Genomic DNA, 24,000 nt, shown 5'->3' on the forward strand with positions numbered 1-24,000 from the left:
TACTGAGAAACACCCAACACACTCATACACTACGGCCAGTGTAGTTGATCAGTTCCCCTATACCGCATGTGTTTGGACTGTGGGGGAAACCGGAGCACCCGGAGGAAACCCACACCAATACGGGGAGAACATGCAAACTCCACACAGAAACACCAACTGACCCAGTCGAGACTCAAACCAGAGACCTGAGTGCTGTGTGGCCACAGTGCTAACCACTGAGCCACCGTGTCAGCCTTTTAATTCTCATATTACATTTAATTATTATATTATTCTAACTTTTAGTAACCAAAAACAGGCAAAATCTGTAAATCGTGAGTATAATATGTCTGCATATTAGTATTATTAAATAATTATTTTACACATTTAAAATGTTATTGCTAATATCAGTATACATGGTTTTGAATGCATCTTGACCATTTGAATAAATCTACACTAAATACTGAGGGAATAATTGATGCTGATCACTGCAGAAGCATCTGTGTGTGTGAGTGTGTGTGTGTGTGTGTGTGTGTGTGTGTGTCATTCTCTAGCTAATGTTTGCCACATACTGTTTAAATGAGAGACGTCTGATTAAGCTGAAGCTGTGTATTGTTAAACGGCGCACACACACACACACACACACACGCACACACACACACACACACCAGCCGCGGCTCTGAAAGGTCACAGATATTTTTATGCCATTAAAAACAGGAAACTGAGAGAGAAAAGCCATCGATGTGAGACACTGCTGCTTTACCGTGGTAAATGTCCTGCAGAGAGCCTCCACCACAGTACTCCATGCAGATCCACAGTTTATTCATCCTGCAGCACAACATCATCATCATCATCACACTCAAACAGCCCTGTGGAAAACTCCACTACTGAGACAAGCACACACTCTGTAAGGGTTTAACGTCTATAATGACAATGGCTTTAGTTCTCATTTGAGTCTCTGCTGGTGTTTTTAAACCTTCTAATCAGTGTCAATTTACCACCGACACATCCTAATCAAATATCTCAGCAAAACACAGTAAACCATCACAACTGACTGCTTTTAATGGCTAACATGGAAGTTTCATAAAAATATTGATGGTTGTATAATTTGTAATTGTGATTTTGTTAGTGTGTGTGTGTGTGTGTGTGTGTGTGTGTGTGTGTGTGTGTGTGTGTGTGTGTGTGTGTGTGTGTGTGTGTGTGTGTGTGTGTGTGTGTGTGTGTTTGTTTGTGTGTGTGGCAGGGATACTTTAGATGGACAAAAAATGTTATGTTGAACAATACTGCTGCAGTCCCACATGAACAATCTACTACAGCAACTCAGAGCATAGTAAAATATATTATACTGCATTATTATGTACAACAATTCTTTTTATTACTATTGTTGTCGAGTTACCATAGCAACTGTAGAATCACCACAACAGATCAATTACTGTAGTTGTTGTTACCATGGCAACTATAGTATCATTACAACAGATCAATTACTATAGCTGTCGAGTTGCCATAGCAACTGTAGAATCTCCACAACAGAACTCATGAATTAGTTTGCGGTGCTGTACTATATCATGGTTCAAAAACGCTCTACTGTAAACTACTGTAGTATTTTTCATGTGGGAGTTTTGTCCTCAGTTTTGTCACCTGATGTAGCTGCCGTAATATGCCACGATGTTTCTGTGCGTACAGCTCTTCACCATCACAATCTCTTGCTGGATGATGGAGAAATCGTCCTCTGTAAACCACACACACACACACACACACACACACACGCACACACACACAGATTGGAAGTGTTTTACTTGATTTTTTGACGCTATAATTATGTGCGATACATAATGAGACACTCTTACCAGGCTCCATTTTGATGATCTTTATGGCGGCCAATTCGCCATTCTGTTTATTACGCGCCTAAAAACACACAAACACAGAACTCAGTCATAATAAAAAACACACGAGGTGTCTGCCTCTGCGCTTTGGACAGTTATGAAAACACACACCATTCATTCATTTTCTTTTCAGCTTAGTCCCTTTATAAATCTGGGGTCGCCACAGAGGAATGAACCGCCAACTCATTCAGCATATGTTTTAAGCAGCGGATACCCTTCCAGCAAGGAAACACCCATACACACTCATTCACAAACACACTTATACACCACGGCCAGTGTAGTTGATCAGTTCCCCTATAGCGCATGTGTTTGGACTGTGGGGGAAACCGGAGCACCCGGAGGAAACCCACACCAACATGGGGAGAACATGCAAACTCCACATTGAAACACTAACTGACCCAGCCGAGACTCGAACCAGTGACCTTTTTGCTGTGAGGTGAACATTCTATCCACTGCACCACAGAGCAGCCGAAAGCACAAATCATTCAGTCCAATGAGAAAAGCAGTGTTTGATTCAGATGTTTGGAGGAAGATGACGATCAGTGTTGGTGTAATGAGATATGAAGTAACTATCTACTTACACTAAAGTACATAGAGGCTGAAAAGTACATTTCAGTTCCTTTTAGGTAATTTCAATAAAGTGACATAATGTACTTGCCTTAAACAGTGTGAATAAATTCAGGAATTTTGTATAAATCAATTCTGTAGTTTTATTTTTGTTATGCAATTGAAAATACTATTTAAAATTGTTTTTCTTTCCTCAGTATTATTTTTAAATAGTTTTATTTTCTAATAAATAAATTTTTTAGCCACAGTCATGATGAAAGTACATTATATTTCAATTGTTATTCAGCAAAATACTGAGTTTGCATGTAGAATTTTGAGTCAGGAATTAAGTATTTATAGCAGGTTTGAAATGTGTGATGTTTTAAATATAGTGTTTACCTTTTCTCTCATTGCAGAGTAGTGTTTTTTTAATAAAGTATTTTAATGTGTGTTATTATAATGCAGCTAAATAAAGCTAAACCCCATGTAAGACTCAAATTCAAAGAAATGAAAGAGCTTTATTTCTAGTTTCTATATGCACAATATTAGATTTATAAGGATTTTAAGCAGTATTGGGTCATGTAGCTGCATGTAAATACTTTCTTATTAGGTAAATAAATGACCTGTCAGACATGATAATAAGGACAGTAGTTTAAATATACTTTGAATGATGTATTTAGTGATGAATTAGTTTGTAAAGCGATGGTTTGCTCATTCGGGCTCATATGTGTGCTATTGTAGATCTGACAGAAATATAAACAATATGAAGCTGTGTTTCTGAATATGAACCTGAGTATTCCGGGATAAAACAATCAGCGATAAAAGGCTGTAAAATATCTGTGGATCCAAAAATAACTTCCACAACTTCTGCTTTTTCGAGACAGAAGGCGAGAGCGCAGCGTCTGTGTGAGAATAAACACGTGCTGGAAGAAAAACAGACGCTCGGCGTGTGGAAAGTTGGTTGGAGAGTTGCGTTCCTGCTCTGACACACACAAACACTCCTACACACCCATGAGCGCATCAGTAAACAGGTCAGTGTGTGTGATGAGACACTTCATCAAACAAACACACACACACACACACACACAAACAACAATGATCAGTTTAGGATTTACTAAGAGATTGGGTGAATTATTTTTCAACTGTAATGAGTTACTGATTACAAATGACATATATAGAATGTGCAGTCGGTAATATAGTCTGTTGGATTACATACGCATGGTTGTACTTTCAGATTACTTTCATTACACACTTATGGTAATGTAATCTGACTACTCTAGATTATATTTACATACATTTTACCCAATAATGCTAATGTAACTGACTACTTTTGGATTGCCACTAGATTACTTTTATTCCACATTAATGCTAATATAATCTCATTGCTTTGGATTACATTTATTGCACATTTATTGCACATTTAGCGTAATGTAATCTGACTATTATTGGATTACATTTACATTCCTTTTATTACACATTTATAGTAATGTGACTTATTTCAGATTACATTTAGATTACTTTTATTACACATTTATGCTGAAGTAATCTGACTACTTTTGGATTACAATGAGATTATTTTTATAACACATGTATGCTAATATAATCAAACTACATTCGTATTACTTTTAGATTACATTTATTACATATTTATAGTAATGTTATCAGATTTTTTGCATTACTTTTAGATTGCATTACAGATTTATGCTAATATCATCTCACTAAATTTGGATTACCATTAAATTACATTTATAAACACTTATGTTAATATAATAATCTCACTATTATTGGATTACTGTTAGATTACTTTTATTATACATTTAGGGTAATGTAATATAGCTACTTTTGGGTTACATTTACATTACATTTATTACACATTTATGCTAATATAATCTCAGTACTATTGGATTACATTTAGATTACTTTTATTACACATTTATGCTATTGTAATCTGGCTACTTTTGGATTTCTTTTAGATTACTTTGATTACACATTTATAGTAATGTAATTTGACTACTTTTAGATTACAATTAATTACTTTTATTACAGATTTATGCTAATATAATCTAACTACATTCGGATTACTTTTAGATTATTTTACAACAAATTTATGGTAATGTAATCTGACTTTGTTTGGAATATTTATAAATTACTTTTATTGCGCCTTTGGGGTAATGTAATCTGACTACATTCGTATTACTTTTCATTTACAATCATTACATGTTTATGTTAATAGAATCTAACTACATTTGGGTTACATTTACATTACATTTATGATAATATAATCTCACTACTTTTGGATTCCTTTAGATTGCTTTACTACACATTTATGTTAATGTAATCTGACTCCTTTTGGATTACATTTATTACATATTTACGCTAATATGATATCACTAAATTTGGATTACATTTACATTACATTTATTACACATTTAAGGAAATATAATCTGAATACTTTTGGATTACATTTAGGTTAAATTAATTACACATTTATGCTAATTGAAACTCACTTATTTTTTATTACACTTAGATTACTTTTACTACACATTTATGATAATGTAATTATCATAATTACATTATCTACATCTGACTACATTTAGATTACTTTTATTACACATTTATGATAATGTAATTATCATAGTTACATTATCTACATCTGACTACATTTAGATTACTTTTATTACACATTTATAGTATTATAATCTGATTTCTTTCGGATTACTTTCAGATTACTTTTATCCCATGTTTATAATAACACAATCAGATTACTTTTAGATTACTTTTATCACGTTTATAATAATGTAATCATATTGGTTTCAGATTACTTTTAGATTACTTTTATAATAATTATAATAATGTAATCAGATTACTTTTAGATTACTTTTAGATTACTTTTATCATGTTTATAATAATGTAATCATATTTCTTTCGGATTACTTTCAGATTACTTTTATCACATGTTTATAATAACGCAATCAGATTACTTTTAGATTACTTTTAGATTACCTTATTACAAATTTATATTAATGCAATTTGACAACTTTTGGATTACATTTACATTACATTTATTACACATTTATTCATTCATTAATTTTCTTTTCAGCTTAGTTCCTTTATTAATCAGGGGTTGCCACAGCAGAATGAACTGCCTATTACACATTTATTCTAATGTAATCTGACTACTGTTGGATTACTTTTAAATTACTTTATACACATTTATGTTAATGTAATCTGATTACTATTAGATTACTTTTATGAAAAAGCCTTATTTGACATCACATATATCGAGAGAAAAAAGCAAACTTGCAAAAAACAATATTGAAAACCATGAAATATCAGCTGCAACTTAAAATATTAAATACGTAAAAACGCAGATGAAGTGCAGATGAAGTATTAATGAAAAAAACAGCAAACTATAAAAACATTGTAAACATAAACGTCAGATTTAATAGAATGAATGAACTGTGAAACATGTACAGCCATTGTGTAAATAATATGCAATAAGGTAGTCCAATAAAAGTAACTGTAATCTGATTACGAGAATTTACTAAATCAGTCTAATTACAAATACTTGCATTTTGGATGGACTCTAGACTACATATAAAGCTCTACTGTGGAGCTGCACACATCAACTGTTCGCATGTTTGCTGAGGTTTGTTTCGCGCTGAAAACCATCTGTGAGCACGTCTGGATGTGGTCTGAATACATCTGCTGTGTGAGTTTCCCATCCATCTACAGCTCAACATCAGTGAATGTTGGACACTTTCAGCTGATAAAACACGACATCTGACTGCTGATATTTTATACAAACACTCACACACACACACACACACACACACTCACACACACACACACTCACACACACACACACACACACACACACACACAATCATAAACACAACTAGCAGAAGATTGAAAACTAGAATAAACTCTCACTTCTGCATTTCCTCTCTACGAATAACACCTGCTACACACACACACACAAACACACAAGCATACACAAGCACACACATACTTATGCACACAAACACATACAACAACACACCCGGAACACTGCATATACACACTCACACACACACATACACACTAAAACAACATTTATGTGCACATACATTACATACAACATACATACATCTCATACACACAAACACTATACACACACACTCATTGGCCACTTTATTAGGTACACCTGTCCAGCTGCTCGGTGGCGCAGATTTCTAATCAGCCAATCACATGGCAGCAGCTCACTGCATGTCGGCATGTAAACATGGTCAAGAGGATCTGCTGCAGGTCAGAGCGAGCATCAGAATGGGGAAGAAAGAGAATTTAAGAGACTTTGAACGTGGCATGATTGTTGCTGCCAGACGGGCTGCTCTGAGTATTTCAGAAACTGCTGATCTACTGGGATTTTCACGCACAACCATCTCTAGGCTTTACAGAGAATGCTCCGACAAAGAGGAAATATCCAGTGAGCGGCAGTTCTGTGGGCGCAAATGCCTTGTTGATGAGGCCAGACGTCAGAGGAGAATGGCCAGACTGGCTCCAGCTGATAGAAAGGCATGGATGTGCAGCCGAAAAATCTGCAGCAACTGTGTGATGCTATCATGTCAATATGGAGCAAAATCTCTGAGGAATATTTCCAGTAGCTTGTTGAATCTCCGCCATGAAGGATTAAGGCAGTTCTGAAGGCAAAAGGGGTCCGACCTGGTACTAGTCAGGTGTACCTAATAAAGTGGCCACTGAGTGTATACACACACACACACACACACACACACATATATATATATATATATATATATATATATATATATATATATATATATATATATATATATATATATATATATATAAAAGGTTAGAATAAAATAAAAGCTTTAGGGTTTAAAATAAAATATGAGTTTGGTCAGAATAAAAACAGCAGAAGTCTCTGGAAAATCCCCACCAGTCATAGGCAGCTTATCTCTGTGTGTGTGTGGGCGGGTCAGAGCTTTCTGTGGGGGCAGGAGTCTTCCACCGCTCCGCCCCCTGCTGACCTCACAGGACGATGACAGATCTGCAGGAGTCTCTGCTCAAAAATAAACTGAGCTTGGACGTTTGCAGTCAAACGAGCTGAACTGGTTCTGAAGTCTCGCCGGCAGTGGGGGAGAAACACTCAGACATGACATTTACAAATCACAATCACATCTTCCACAGTCTCACACACACACACACACACACACACTCATTCTGAAGACCTACAGACGGCTGTGCGACAAACAAACAGTAGTGTGTGTGTTGTGAGTGCTGGTCAGGTGTGTGTGTGCTTCAGTGTGAGTGTGTGCTTGGTGCTTCTGTCAGTCTATGTGGCTCCTGTCACTGTTCATCTAGAACTCCACATCTAGAATCCTCTTAGTCTATGCTGACATTATCTTCAGCAGCTCAAACACTCTAATGGCTAATGGACAGACGGCTGCTTCTCACTCAGGCCTGCTGGAGATGCTAATGAGATGGACACTAGTGGGCGGGGCTTTTCCCCTCTGATGACACGTACAAAGAGAGAATGTCAATCACAGTGCTTCTGCAGACTTATTAGATCATGCTTTAGATCAAGCTCTCAGCTGTAGATCTAGCAACGAGTAATAGAACTTGAGTAACTCTGTATTAGATCTAGTCTACTGAATAATAGGATTTGAACAACTGTTCTGAGTGTTTAATGATGATTTTACAGAGTTTTATTTTTTTTAAAAGCTCAAGAGAGTCTGTTTACATTCAATTGCATTGCATGTAAAAGAGCAGCATGAACATTCAGCTAAATATCTTCATTTGTACTCGAAAGACAGATTTATAGACTGCTGCAAGAGACACTGATGTTGTCATCAACCGCTACAGGTGACGCATCGAGACACACACACACACACACACACACACACACACACACACACACACACACACACACACACACAAACAGGGGTTCTTTTGAGAGGAAAGAGGAAGTAGCAGTGGTGTAGCATCGACACCACACACACACACACACACACATACACACATACACACACACACACATACACACACACACACACACAAACACACACACACACACACACACACACACTTGCTCACTGTGTTTTACTGTAAAGCTGCTCACAGCATAGAGATCAGCCTATCAGCATCCTTAACGGTGGACAGTGAACTTGAATGCTTCTGCTATTTAAAGCAGGATGGATTCTGATTGGCTGACATTATATTCATTGTTTGACAGCTGGAATGATGAAATGATACACAACTCTAGAACATCACTATAGATCACAGTGACATCACACTATCTAGAACACGATGACATCACAAGGGAACATTAGAACGCGATGACATCACACTAGAACACAATTACATCACACAATGACATTACTCTAGAACACAATGATATCATGAGAAAATTACTCTAGGACATGACGACGTCACGCTCAAAACATCACTCTAGAACACAGTGACATCACAAGAGAACATTACTCTAGAGAAGGGGTGTGCAAATTGGGAGCTGGAGGGCCAGTGTCCTGCACAGTTTATCTCCAACACTAATCAAACACACATGAGCATGTCAGTCACTGGAGCTGGTAAGCAGGTGTGTTTGTGTAGACTTGGAGCTAAACTGTGCAGGACACCGGCCCTTCCACCCCTGCTCTAGAACATAATAACATCAGACTCAAAAAAATGATGCCATCACTATAACACGAAAACCTCACACTAGGAGAATCTAGAACATGATGACATCACACTAGATCATCACTCCAGAACATGATTTTGGCCACTCCTGCTCTAGATCATGATGACATCCCTCTAGAACACTCTAGATGATGACATGACATGACATGATGACATCACAATAGATCATCAATTAAGAACATGATGACATCACACAAACACTCTAGAACAAGATTACATCACACTAGAAAACAAGAACATGATGACATCACACTATACCACTCTTAAACATGATGACATCATACTATACCACTCTACAACATGATGACAACACACTAAATCATCAAGAACATGATGACATCCCACTATTCCACTCTAGAACATGATGACAACACACTATATTACTCTAGAACATGATGACATCACACAAACACTCTAGAACATGATGACATCACACTAGAACACAAGAACATGATGACATCACAGTATACCACTCTAAAACATGATGACATCACACTAAATCATCAAGAACATGATGACATCACACTATACCACTCTAGAACATGATGACATCACACTATACCACTCTAGGACATGCTGACATCACAAAAACACTCTAGATCATGATGACATTACACTAGAAAACAAGAACATGATGACATCAGACTATACCACTCTAAAACATGATAACATCACACTATACCACTCTAGAACATGATGACATCACACTATACCACTCTAGAACATGATGACATCACATTATACCACTCTAGAACATGATGACATCACACTATACCACTCTAGAACATGATGACATCACACTATACCACTCTAGAACATGATGACATCACACTATACCACTCTAGAACATGATGGCATCACACTACACCACTCTAGAACATGATGGCATCACACTACACCACTCTACAACATGATGACATCACACTACACCACTCTAGAACATGATTACATCACACTATACCACTCTAGAAGATGATGACATCACACTATACCACTCTAAAAGATGATGACATCACACTATACCACTCTAGAACAGGATGACATCACACTATACCACTCTAGAACATGATGACATCACACTATACCACTCTAGAACATGATGACATCACACTATACCACTCTAGAACATGATGACATCACACTATACCACTCTAGAACATGATGACATCACACTACTCCACTCTAGAACATGATGACATCACACTACACCACTCTAGAACATGATGACATCACACTACACCACTCTAGAACATGATTACATCACACTACACCACTCTAGAACATGATTACATCACACTACACCACTCTACAACATGATGACGTCACACTATACCACTCTAGAAGATGATGACATCACACTATACCACTCTAGAAGATGATGACATCACACTATACCACTCTAGAACAGGATGACATCACACTATACCACTCTAGAACATGATGACATCACACTATACCACTCTAGAACATGATGACATCACACTATACCACTCTAGAACATGATGACATCACACTACACCACTCTAGAACATGATGGCATCACACTACACCACTCTACAACATGATGACATCACACTACACCACTCTAGAACATGATTACATCACACTACACCACTCTACAACATGATGACATCACACTATACCACTCTAGAAGATGATGACATCACACTATACCACTCTAGAAGATGATGACATCACACTATACCACTCTAGAACAGGATGACATCACACTATACCACTCTAGAACATGATGACATCACACTATACCACTCTAGAACATGATGACATCACACTATACCACTCTAGAACATGATGACATCACACTACTCCACTCTAGAACATGATGACATCACACTACACCACTCTACAACATGATGACATCACACTACACCACTCTAGAACATGATTACATCACACTACACCACTCTAGAACATGATTACATCACACTACACCACTCTACAACATGATGACGTCACACTATACCACTCTAGAAGATGATGACATCACACTATACCACTCTAGAAGATGATGACATCACACTATACCACTCTAGAACAGGATGACATCACACTATACCACTCTAGAACATGATGACATCACACTATACCACTCTAGAACATGATGACATCACACTATACCACTCTAGAACATGATGACATCACACTATACCACTCTAGAACATGATGACATCACACTACACCACTCTAGAACATGATGGCATCACACTACACCACTCTACAACATGATGACATCACACTACACCACTCTAGAACATGATTACATCACACTACACCACTCTACAACATGATGACATCACACTATACCACTCTAGAAGATGATGACATCACACTATACCACTCTAGAAGATGATGACATCACACTATACCACTCTAGAACAGGATGACATCACACTATACCAATCTAGAAGATGATGACATCACACTACACCACTCCAGAACATGATGACATCACACTATACCACTCTAGAACATGATGACATCACACTACACCACTCCAGAACATGATGACATCACACTATACCACTCTAGAACATGATGACATCACACTACTCCACTCTAGAACATGATGACATCACACTATACCACTCTAGAACATGATGACATCACACTTCACCACTCTAAAACATGATGACATCACACTATACCACTTTAGAACACGATGACATCACAAAAACACTCTAGAACAAGATTACATCACACTAGAACACAAGAATATGATGACATCACACTATACCACTCTAGAACATGATAACATCACACTATACCACTCTAGAACATGATGACATCACACTAGATCAGGGGTTCCTAAACTTTTCAACCCAGCCCAACCCCCACAATCCTCGGAGGTGGATCTAAATATAAAAACAGTACATACGCATGACAGCACGCATGCACACATATATACACACACACACACACACACACACACACCCCAAAAGGCCAATATAAACACAAGCTTATTGACAACACAAAAAAGTGCAACAGTCCAGCAACCATATAATTTCTTGTCATTAGTTTAATTTAATATCTAATGAGACTGGGGGGCACAATGTTTACAGGACATGTCTATTCTTGGTGACCACCACTCTAATTTTGCAGACCACCACTGGGAGATCATCCTGTATGGTCAGTCATGTATGATTTTAAAAAAACACCAACATTTATTTACGAGAGTGCTGTAAAGGTGTCAAAGTTTACCATGATGCTGTAATGCAATCTGCTGCAGCTGACGTTATTGGTGTGTGGTTAATCTGACGTAAAAACCCCAGAGGGATCGCAATCCAAATGAAAACAAATCGAAAAGCTTTTATTTTATGTAACTATTAAATACTACTTTAATATTTTATAGTTATGGATGAAATATGTTAATACTAAAAGTTTAATAAAATTAATGATTTTTGGAAATCCCCAAGCGACGCCCCTCACACTGATCCATGACACCCACTTTGGGAAAGAGCTGCGCTGGATCATGACTTTTAAACATGATGACATGGGGCCGCTGGAGCCAAAAATCTTGATGAAATGCGTGACATTTGATCATGTTGACACACACAGTCTGACAGTGTCAAATCTGTAAAGAATGAGAGATTATATCAGACTCTGTCTGCATTTGTGACACAAAGGTATGTTGGGAAATATGCAAACAGACTTCAGACGTCATAAAGAAGATGATAATGGTAAACTGGCATTTCATCACTCTTGCAGACAATCTGAAGACAAACACACAAGCAGAGCTTTAAAACAAGCTCAATATCATTACATTATTCTCCATCATAAATAAAACACAAAGCGGAAAGAGATGAAAACAGCTGATGGAGTATAGAGTAAACTATGCATTATAAAGACACTAGATGGCGCCAAACAGTCAAAAACACAAACAGCTGACGGAGTATACACTAACCTGTGCATTATTCAGACACTAGATGGCGCCAAACAGTCAAAAACACAAACAGCTGATGGAGTATACACTAACCTGTGCATTATTCAGACACTAGATGGCGCCAAACAGTCAAAAACACAAACAGCTGATGGAGTATACACTAACCTGCGCATTATTCAGACACTAGATGGCGCCAAACAGTCAAAAACACAAACAGCTGATGGAGTATACACTAACCTGTGCATTATTCAGACACTAGATGGCGCCAAACAGTCAAAAACACAAACAGCTGACGGAGTATACACTAACCTGGGCATTACTCAGACACTAGATGGCGCCAAACAGTCAAAAACACAAACAGCTGATGGAGTATACACTAACCTGGGCATTATTCAGACACTAGATGGCGCCAAACAGTCAAAACACAAACAGCTGATGGAGTATACACTAACCTGGGCATTATTGAGACACTAGATGACGCCAAACAGTCAAAAACACAACAGCTGACGGAGTATACACTAACCTGGGCATTATTGAGACACTAGATGACGCCAAACAGTCAAAAACACAAACAGCTGACGGAGTATACACTAACCTGGGCATTATTGACACACTAGATGACGCCAAACAGTCAAAACAGATAGAAACAAAAACAGCTGAATAAAGACTATACTAACCTATGTATTAAGCTAGCGTCACACTGCTCTTTCCGGCCTATAGACTGCCATTCATTTGCATGGAAATGCAACAGACCGAAATGCAGACTGTTGTGACAAGTTTTGCATGTTGCTGCATTCCAAAGTTCAAGCTTAGTGACCTCAATATCACATCACAAGATTGCGTGCGACAAATAGAAGATTTCTTCATCTCCAGTGTGACCGCAGCTTCACAAGATGCCCGGATGAGTCTGTGTTATTCAGCGGTTGCTATCTAGGAATAACACACATTGAAATATCACAACTGAAATCAAGTATTCCAGACAGTTGTAAGCAAACTTGACAACTCTGCTTCATATGTGAACACCAGATGTTTCGCTGGCCACCTCTATCTGGGCTTCAAATCTCACGCACTGTTTGTAGACTTTTGGCCCCAATGTTGCTCCATAGAGATCATAACAGAATACGACAAGATCACAGACTATATCAGCCTTCACACATCTGAGTGAATCTGGAGACACACACACACACAAACACAGATATAAAAAAAAAACATGTTTCAGGTCGGCTCCCGGCAGAAAACACCCAGGGGCCCCATTCAGATGTGGGCTGTGTGTGTGTGTGTGTGTGTGTGTGTGAACTTTGTCTGAAAACGTTACTCCTCATCTTAAACGCTGCAAGCATTAGATGACTTCTGTCTGTGTACGTGAATGTCTCAGAAGAGGGGTGACATTTTAAGACCTAGTTCAAGATCAGTGTGTCTGGATCATAACGGATGTGGTGCTTTGACCTGTCAAAACACACACACACACACAGTTGTACAGCTTTCTTGATGGGCTTTCCCCATAGCTGATGCTTCTACTGTACCACCAAGGCTATTCTAGCAAAAAACTAAAACTATTCATTCGTTTATGAACAAAAAAAATCACAATAAATAAAAAACTAAAACTAAATAAAACTAACAATAACCAAACGCATAACAAAATAAAATAAAACTAAAATAGCATAACAATCAGCAAAAATAAAAATGATTTCAGGATTAATAAGCACTCGTATTGTCACACACACAGACGCACAAAAAACAGATTATGAACAATAAAATAAAATAAGCGCAATATACATCCTCAATGACGACCAGTTGACGATAGACCAGATGAAGAAGTAATTAAACACTGGGATTTTATCTTACTATACGGAGAAGAAAACATCTGCATTTCCTGTAACACTAAATTAATCACATGTCACACATTTTAGCCAATCACATAGCAGCTTTCCCTGCGTAATGCGATAGAAGATGAAGTCTAGAAGGGATACAGCTGCAGCCAGGAAGTTAATGAGGATCATTTATATCAATACAACTATACAATTACTGTACAACAAGAATGAGTGTGTACTGTTAGGGTCAGGCTGGGGGTCGACGTTAATAAACTATAGTTAAATGGGTAATTTAATAAATAATACTTAGTATAATTACTGTTTGTACATTACTGTGAGGATTAGGTTTAGAGTTGGGTTAGGGGTAAATTAAAAAATACAATTTATTGGTAATTGAATAAATAACATACATATGCTCTGTATAATTACTGTTTATACATTACTGTGAGTGATGAGGCAGTGGTAGATATTAGTAAAACATAATTTATGGGTAATTTAATAAATAATATAGATAATTCTCTGTATAATTACTGTTTTTTGGTATTGTGGGTGTTGCGGTATAGTGGTAGATGTTAATAAAATACAATTTATGGGTAGTTTAATAAATAATCTGAATAATACTCAGTATAATTGCTGATTTTACATTACTGTGAGGGCTGTGGTAGTAGTAGATATTAATAAAAATCCAATTATTGTGTAATTTATAAAGTTATAAGCATAATACTGGGTTTAACAACTGTTTATACTTTACTGTGAGGGTTCGGGTACTGGTAGATGTGAACAAAATCCAACTTAAGTGTAATTTAATAAGCCATATGAACAATGTTCGGTATAATTACTGTTTATACATTACTGTGAGGGTTAGGTTTACAGTTAGGGTTGGGATAGATTTTAATAAAATCTACAGTAATTTATGGGAAAATTAATAAATAATATAGATAATTTTCTGTATAATTAATGTTTTTGTGTTATTGTGAGGGTTGTGCTAGGGGTATATGATAATAAAATACAACTTAATGTCTAATATAATAAATAATATGAATAGTACTCTTTATAATTACTGTTTACACATTACTGTGAGAGCTGCAGTAGTGGTAGATACTAATAAAATACAATTTATGTGTAATTTAATTAATAATATGAGTAGTACTCTGTGTAATTACTGCTTGTACATTACTGTGATGGTTAGATTTAGGATTGTGGTAGGGGCAGACGTTAATATAATACAGTTTATGTGTAATTTAATAAACATTAGGCATAATACTTTGTATAATTACTGTTTATATATTACGGTGAGGGCTGCAGTAGTGGTAGACATTAATAAAACACAATTTAATGGGTTATTTAATAAATAATATAGATAATTCTATGCATAATTAATGTTTCTATGTTATTGTGAGGGTCCTGGTAGTGGTAGAATTTATTTAAAAATATATTTATGTGTAATTTAATAAATAATATGAATAGTACTCTGTGTAATCACTGTTTATTCATTACTGTGATGGTTAAGTTTAGGGTTGTGGTAGGGGTAGATGTAAATATAATACAATTTAACGGCTATTTAATAAATAATATCAATAATTCTTGTTTAGTTTTGGCTGCAGCTGTATCCCTTCTAACAATGAGCGTAACAGAGGCAGTGTTAGCGTTAGTCATTGTGCATTTCAGGCTTGTCTTCAATAGGTCAAACTAATTAAACTAGAAATCACATGACAGAATCTGCTGAGCTTTTTTTGCTATTTCTGTGCATAATTATAAATAATAATAATAATAATAATAATAATAACTGCAGATTTACTGTGTGAGGAATGATTTTGAGAGTGTAGGAGCTGAAAACCTCACATATAAATAAAATAAATGTAATTGTCTGTGGCTTTGTGTAACCTTTATGTCAGGTTTACAATCAAAATCTAATTAGAACCTCTTGATTGGTAAAGATAAACTGTAAAGAAGATCTAATGAACAGTTTCTTTTGTGTTTATTAGCGGTGGTGAACTGCATTATGGGATGTTGATCTCTGCTCTGTCCACTTCTGATGCTAAAAATTCAACTCTACAGTTTAACAAAGAGACCTGTATTAACATTTTAGTAGCTTAAAACAGTATAATAAATAATATCTAGAGAAGTAAGTGTGTAGAATAACAGTAAATGTGCTGCAGAGAGTAATATTCAACACCAACACACACTATATACAGCACTGCACACTATTACACATCACAATAAAGGAGGCATTTACACACATATTAAGGTTAAAAGATGTTGGAGGAAAGATCAAGATCCAATAATGACACTCAGAAGCAGAAATAAACACACAGAAAATAAAAACACAGATCGCAAAAGATGAAATGCTGCTTATTTAGAGATATTTACAACAGTGTGCCGCTGGCCTCTCGTATAATACAGCCACTGAAGAACCAAAACATACAAGTATAAACTGTATTGTGCATGAATGGTCTTAATACAGATATTAATATAACAACTGCACAAATACAGATGAGGTAATAAAGAGATCGGATGATGTAAATAAATAAATATAAATATTAGTGCTGGGAAAAAATGTATCGCGATTAATCGCATCAAAATAAAAGCTTGTCTTGACTTAATATGTGTGTGCGTGTGTGTGCTGTATATTTATTATGGATATATAAACATGCATCCGTGCAAATATTTGACAATTGTTATTAATATTTAGATCTAAAACGTGTGTGTGTGTGTGATCATTAAATACATGAACTAAAACTAAAGTGATCAGCAAATTTAAAACAATATTTTACTATACTTGTGGGGACATTTGGTGCTTATAATGTGAGGACACAGACAAGTACTCGCGTACACACACATGCACGCACGCACACACACACACACACACACACACACGCAAACACACACACACACACACACACACACACGCAAACACACACATTAGATAAAGAACAGTACCTTTAAATAAGGTTTGACCCACACACAGGCCCACACACAAGTGCACACACACACACACACACACACACACACACTATCGTACATACATACATCCACACACGCATACACACATTCTCAGACACATACACACTCACTCACAGACATACACACATATTCTCATTTACACATACTCACACACACATGCTCACAAACACTTATTCTCACACACACACACACACACACACACACACACACACACACACACACACACACACACACACACACACACACACACACACAAAAACACACACAAAAACACACACTCATACACAACTTGCAACACAAATGCACACAGACATACTCACACGAAAACACACAGTCATACACATGTTCTTACACAAACAGACACAAATTTTCACACACGCACTCTCACTCACACCCACAAACATTCACACACACTCTCTCTTATTTTAAATATTATATTTTTAGTTTGACCTTAAAGCAGCACAGAGCAAAACAACAAGCAACAACAACAATGACGACAGAAAAGAAAAGGCGAAGAAACAAAACTAAAACTGTTAAAATTATAGATACATCACTTCAGTTTCATACACTCACTCACCGGCCACTTTATTAGGTACACCTCACTAGTGCCGGGTCGGACCCCTTTTGCCTTCAGATCTGCTTAATCCTTGGTGTCAGAGATTCAACAAGCTGCTGGAAATATTCCTCAGAGATTTTGCTCCATATTGTCATGATAGCATCACACAGTTGCTGCAGATTTGTCGGCTGCACATCCATGATGCCAATCTCCCGTTCCACCACATCCCAAAGCTGCTCTATAGGGATGGACATGGTCAGCAGCAATACTCAGGTAGGCTGTGGCATTGATGCTCAATTGGTACTAATGGACCCAAAGAAAATCTCCCCCACACCATTACACCACCACCACCAGCCTGAACCGCTGATACAAGGCAGGATGATCCATGCTTTCATGTTGTCTGAGCCGAGCATCTGAATGTGTCAGCAGAAATGGAGACTCATCAGAGCAGCAATGTTTCTCCAATCTTCTATTGTCCAGTTTTGGTGAGTCTGTGTGAATTGTAGCCTCAGTTTCCTGTTCTTAGCTGACAGGAGCGGCACCCGGTGTGCTCTTCTGCTGCTGTAGCCCATCCGCCTCAAGGTTGGACGTGTTGTGTGTTCAGAGATGCTCTTCTGCAGAGCTCGGTTGTAACGAGTGCTTATTTGAGTTACTGTTGCCTTTCTATCAGCCTTTCTATATTCTGTCTGGCCATTCTCCTCTGACCTCTGGCCTCATCAACAAGGCATTTGCGCCCACAGAACTGCCGCTCACTGGATATTTCCTCTTTGTCGGAGCATTCTCTGTAAAGCCTAGAGATGGTTGTGCGTGAAAATCCCAGCAGATCAGCAGTTTCTGAAATACTCAGAGCAGCCCGTTTGGCAGCAACAACCATGCCACGATCAAAGTCTCTTAAATCCCCTTTCTTCCCCATTCTGATGCTCGCTCTGACCTGCAGCAGATCCTCTTGATCATGTCTACATGCCGACATGCAGTGAGCTGCTGCCATGTGATTGGCTGATTAGACATCTGCGTTAACGAGCAATTGGACAGGTGTACCTAATAAAGTGGCCGGTGAGTGCTACCACCATTCTGTATTGGACAGCTCTTTTAACTTGATGACTGAACTTATGAAGTGAGTCAGACCAACTTAAATCAGCTACTGATTTATCAGGGCTGAGGTCAACAGAATAAGCCTTAGAGTAGAGTCTGAAAGTGTCCTAAAAGTTTTGGACATGACCAAAATAGATGTGGGACAGAGCCTCCGCTGGTTTACATCAGTTAGCTATAGGAGACGCAGGCGAGAGTGTGTTAAGCGTGACTCTAGAATAATGACGCTGATGCACTTTATATTGGATCAGTCGTGTCTTTCTTAAACAAACACACACACACACACACACACCTTTGCTCAAGTATACACACACAAACTTTCATACACATGCATGCTCCTTTACACTCACACTACCAAGTCTTCATTTACAGACACTTTCATAGACACACACACTAACATACACACACAAAAAACACTGTTATACACAAACACGCACACTTTCTCACACACAGGCTTTCACACACACACTTGCTCACAAACACACGCATACACACAATAACACTTTCATACACACGCACACTCACACACACACTCGCTCGCAAACACACACACACACACACACACAATAACACACTTTCATGCACACACGCTCTCACTCACACACACACACTTGCTCGCAAACACACAAACACATACACACACACACACCCATACACAAATAACACACTTTTACACACACACTTACTCACACACACTTGCTCACAAACACACACAAATTAAAACACTTTCATACACACGCACTCTTACTCACACAGTCGTTCACAAACACACACACACACACACACACACACACACACACACACACACACACACACACACACACACACACACACTTTCATGTAGACTTACTCTAGCTCACACACATACACAAACACATACACACACACACAAAATACAAAATAACACTTTCATGCACATGCGCTCTAACTCTCACACACTTGCTCACAAACACACACAATAACACACTTTTATACACACATTCAAATTTTCACATGCTCCCATACACACGCTTACTCACACCCACAGGCTTTCATACACACACTCCCTCATGCTCACACACACACACACACACACACACACGTTTTCTCAGCTCTCCAAAAGGGAAGAATGAACACACACACTTCTATCCTGTTGATACACAGCTCTTGTTATAAATACCTAAAGCCACACACACTAACTTTAGCACAACACACACACACACACACACACACACACACACACACACACACATACACTTCCTGCATTTTACAAGAAAATTAAACACTTTTCACATCAGTTCCAACACACAAAAAAATTAATCGACAACATTTAGCACAAACATATCCTCACAACACACACACTCACACACACACACACACACACACACACACTCACACACTCTTCTTTCTGCTGGCTCACCTTATAAACCTCTCCATAGGTCCCTCCACCGACCCGCAGCAGAATCTCGAAGTCTTCTTGAGGGTTTCGGGTGGAGATCTCCAGAACATCCATAATCACAAACACACACACACACACATACACACACACACACACACACAGGACAGACAGCAGGAGTGTGTGTGATGAGTGATAGTGTGTGTTCACCACTGCAGGAAAGCTCACACACACACACACACACTTAAGTGAACAACCTCTTCCTTTCGCTCGCTCACCTCATTTACATCGTGCTTGATTTCCTGTACAGGGTGTGTGTGTGTGAGAGAGAGAGAGAGAGAGAGAGAGAGAGAGAGAGAGAGAGAGAGAGAGAGGGAGAGAGAGAGAGGGAGAGAGAGAAAGGCTTTCAGAACGCAAAGTGTGAAAGTATTTCAGTTTAGGCCATTTTTGGTGTGTGTGTGTGTGTGTGTGTGTGTGTGTGTGTGTGTGTGTGTGTGTGTGTGTGTGTGTGTGTGTGTGTGTGTGTGTGTGTGTGTGTGTGTAAACCCTGGCCGACAGGTCTGTGCACTTTAAGATGATCATCAGTGATTTGGGCTTTTGTTCAGTTTAGCGCAGATGAAGAAGAGAGTGTGTTTGTGCATGTGTGTTTTTACATGTGAGTGTGTGTTTGATGGTATGTGTGTGTGTGCGTGAGTGTGTGCATGTGTTTTTACATGTGAGTGTGTGTTTGATGGTGTGTGTGTGTGTGTGTGTGTGTGTGTGCATGTGTGTTTTTACATGTGAGTGTGTGTTTGATGGTGTGTGTGTGTGCATGTGTGTTTTTACATGTGAGTGTTTGTTTGATGGTGTGGCATGTGTGTTTTTACATGCGAGTGTGTGTTTGATGGTATGTGTGTGTGTGCGTGAGTGTGTGCATGTGTTTTTACATGTGAGTGTGTGTTTGATGGTGTGTGTGTGTGTGTGTGTGTGTGTGTGTGCATGTGTGTTTTTACATGTGAGTGTGTGTTTGATGGTGTGTGTGTGTGCATGTGTGTTTTTACATGTGAGTGTTTGTTTGATGGTGTGTGTGTGTGTGCATGTGTGTTTTTACATGTGAGTGTGTGTTTAATGGTGTGTGTGTGTGTGCATGTGTGTTTTTACATGTGAGTGTGTGTTTGATGGTGTGTGTGTGTGCATGTGTGTTTTAACATGTGAGTGTGTGTTTGATGGTATGTGTGTGTGTGCGTGAGTGTGTGCATGTGTTTTTACATGTGAGTGTGTGTTTGATGGTGTGTGTGTGTGTGTGTGTGTGTGTGCATGTGTGTTTTTACATGTGAGTGTGTGTTTGATGGTGTGTGTGTGTGCATGTGTGTTTTTACATGTGAGTGTTTGTTTGATGGTGTGGCATGTGTGTTTTTACATGCGAGTGTGTGTTTGATGGTATGTGTGTGTGTGCGTGAGTGTGTGCATGTGTTTTTACATGTGAGTGTGTGTTTGATGGTGTGTGTGTGTGTGTGTGTGTGTGTGTGTGTGCATGTGTGTTTTTACATGTGAGTGTGTGTTTGATGGTGTGTGTGTGTGCATGTGTGTTTTTACATGTGAGTGTTTGTTTGATGGTGTGTGTGTGTGTGCATGTGTGTTTTTACATGTGAGTGTGTGTTTAATGGTGTGTGTGTGTGTGCATGTGTGTTTTTACATGTGAGTGTTTGTTTGATGGTGTGTGTGTGTGTGCATGTGTGTTTTTACATGTGAGTGTGTGTTTGATGGTGTGTGTGTGTGCATGTGTGTTTTTACATGTGAGTGTTTGTTTGATGGTGTGTGTGTGTGTGCATGTGTGTTTTTACATGTGAGTGTGTGTTTGATGGTGTGTGTGTGTGCATGTGTGTTTTTACATGTGAGTGTTTGTTTGATGGTGTGTGTGTGTGTGTGCATGTGTGTTTTTACATGTGAGTGTGTGTTTAATGGTGTGTGTGTGTGTGCATGTGTGTTTTTACATGTGAGTGTGTGTTTGATGGTGTGTGTGTGTGTGTGCATGTGTGTTTTTACATGTGAGTGTGTGTTTAATGGTGTGTGTGTGTGCATGTGTGTTTTTACATGTGAGTGTTTGTTTGATGGTGTGTGTGTGTGTGCATGTGTGTTTTTACATGTGAGTGTGTGTTTGATGGTGTGTGTGTGTGCATGTGTGTTTTTACATGTGAGTGTTTGTTTGATGGTGTGTGTGTGTGTGCATGTGTGTTTTTACATGTGAGTGTGTGTTTGATGGTGTGTGTGTGTGCATGTGTGTTTTTACATGTGAGTGTTTGTTTGATGGTGTGTGTGTGTGTGTGCATGTGTGTTTTTACATGTGAGTGTGTGTTTAATGGTGTGTGTGTGTGTGCATGTGTGTTTTTACATGTGAGTGTGTGTTTGATGGTGTGTGTGTGTGCGTGTGTGTGTGCATGTGTGTTTTTACATGCGAGTGTGTGTTTGATGGTGTGTGTGTGTGTGTGCATGTGTGTTTTTACATGTGAGTGTGTGTTTAATGGTGTGTGTGTGTGTGCATGTGTGTTTTTACATGTGAGTGTGTGTTTGATGGTGTGTGTGTGTGTGTGTGTGCATGTGTGTTTTTACATGTGAGTGTGTGTTTGATGGTGTGTGTGTTTGTGCATGTGTGTTTTTACATGTGAGTGTGTGTTTGATGGTATGTATGTGTGTGCGTGAGTGTGTGCATGTGTTTTTACATGTGAGTGTGTGTTTGATGGTGTGTGTGTGTGTGTGTGTGTGTGTGCATGTGTGTTTTTACATGTGAGTGTGTGTTTGATGGTGTGTGTGTGTGCATGTGTGTTTTTACATGTGAGTGTTTGTTTGATGGTGTGTGTGTGTGCGTGTGTGTGCATGTGTGTTTTTACATGCGAGTGTGTGTTTGATGGTGTGTGTGTGTGTGTGTGCATGTGTGTTTTTACATGCGAGTGTGTGTTTGATGGTGTGTGTGTGTGTGTGTGTGTGTGCATGTGTGTTTTTACATGTGAGTGTGTGTTTAATGGTGTGTGTGTGTGCATGTGTGTTTTTACATGTGAGTGTGTGTTTGATGGTGTGTGTGTGTGTGTGCATGTGTGTTTTTACATGTGAGTGTGTGTTTGATGGTGTGTGTGTGTGCATGTGTTTTTACATGTGAGTGTGTGTTTGATGGTATGTGTGTGTGTGCGTGAGTGTGTGCATGTGTTTTTACATGTGAGTGTGTGTTT

General features: G+C 38.2%; 1 protein-coding gene across 22 annotated transcripts in view; it reads right to left on the bottom strand.

The window, feature by feature from the left end:
- map4k1 (mitogen-activated protein kinase kinase kinase kinase 1) overlaps nucleotides 1-24,000 on the bottom strand; it is a 78,715-nt gene that overhangs the window by 18,792 nt on the left and 35,923 nt on the right. For 19 of the 22 annotated variants that reach the window (XM_087284668.1, XM_087284667.1, XM_087284663.1 and 16 more), the window contains exons 1-4: nucleotides 20,822-21,084; nucleotides 1,824-1,881; nucleotides 1,615-1,705; nucleotides 740-804 (exon numbers count right to left, since the gene is read on the bottom strand). In XM_087284668.1, the coding sequence (XP_087140794.1) occupies nucleotides 740-804; nucleotides 1,615-1,705; nucleotides 1,824-1,881; nucleotides 20,822-20,914 (307 nt within the window). In that variant the 5' untranslated portion in view covers nucleotides 20,915-21,084. Of the gene's footprint in view, nucleotides 1-739; nucleotides 805-1,614; nucleotides 1,706-1,823; nucleotides 1,882-20,821; nucleotides 21,085-24,000 lie in introns of those variants that run through there. The other 3 variants (XM_087284655.2, XM_087284658.2, XM_087284653.2) reach the window with 1 other exon arrangement.

Source organism: Danio rerio, chromosome 15 (genome assembly GCF_052040795.2).
Source record: "Danio rerio strain M-AB ecotype USA chromosome 15, GRCz13ab, whole genome shotgun sequence".
Classification (NCBI taxonomy): domain Eukaryota; kingdom Metazoa; phylum Chordata; class Actinopteri; order Cypriniformes; family Danionidae; genus Danio; species Danio rerio.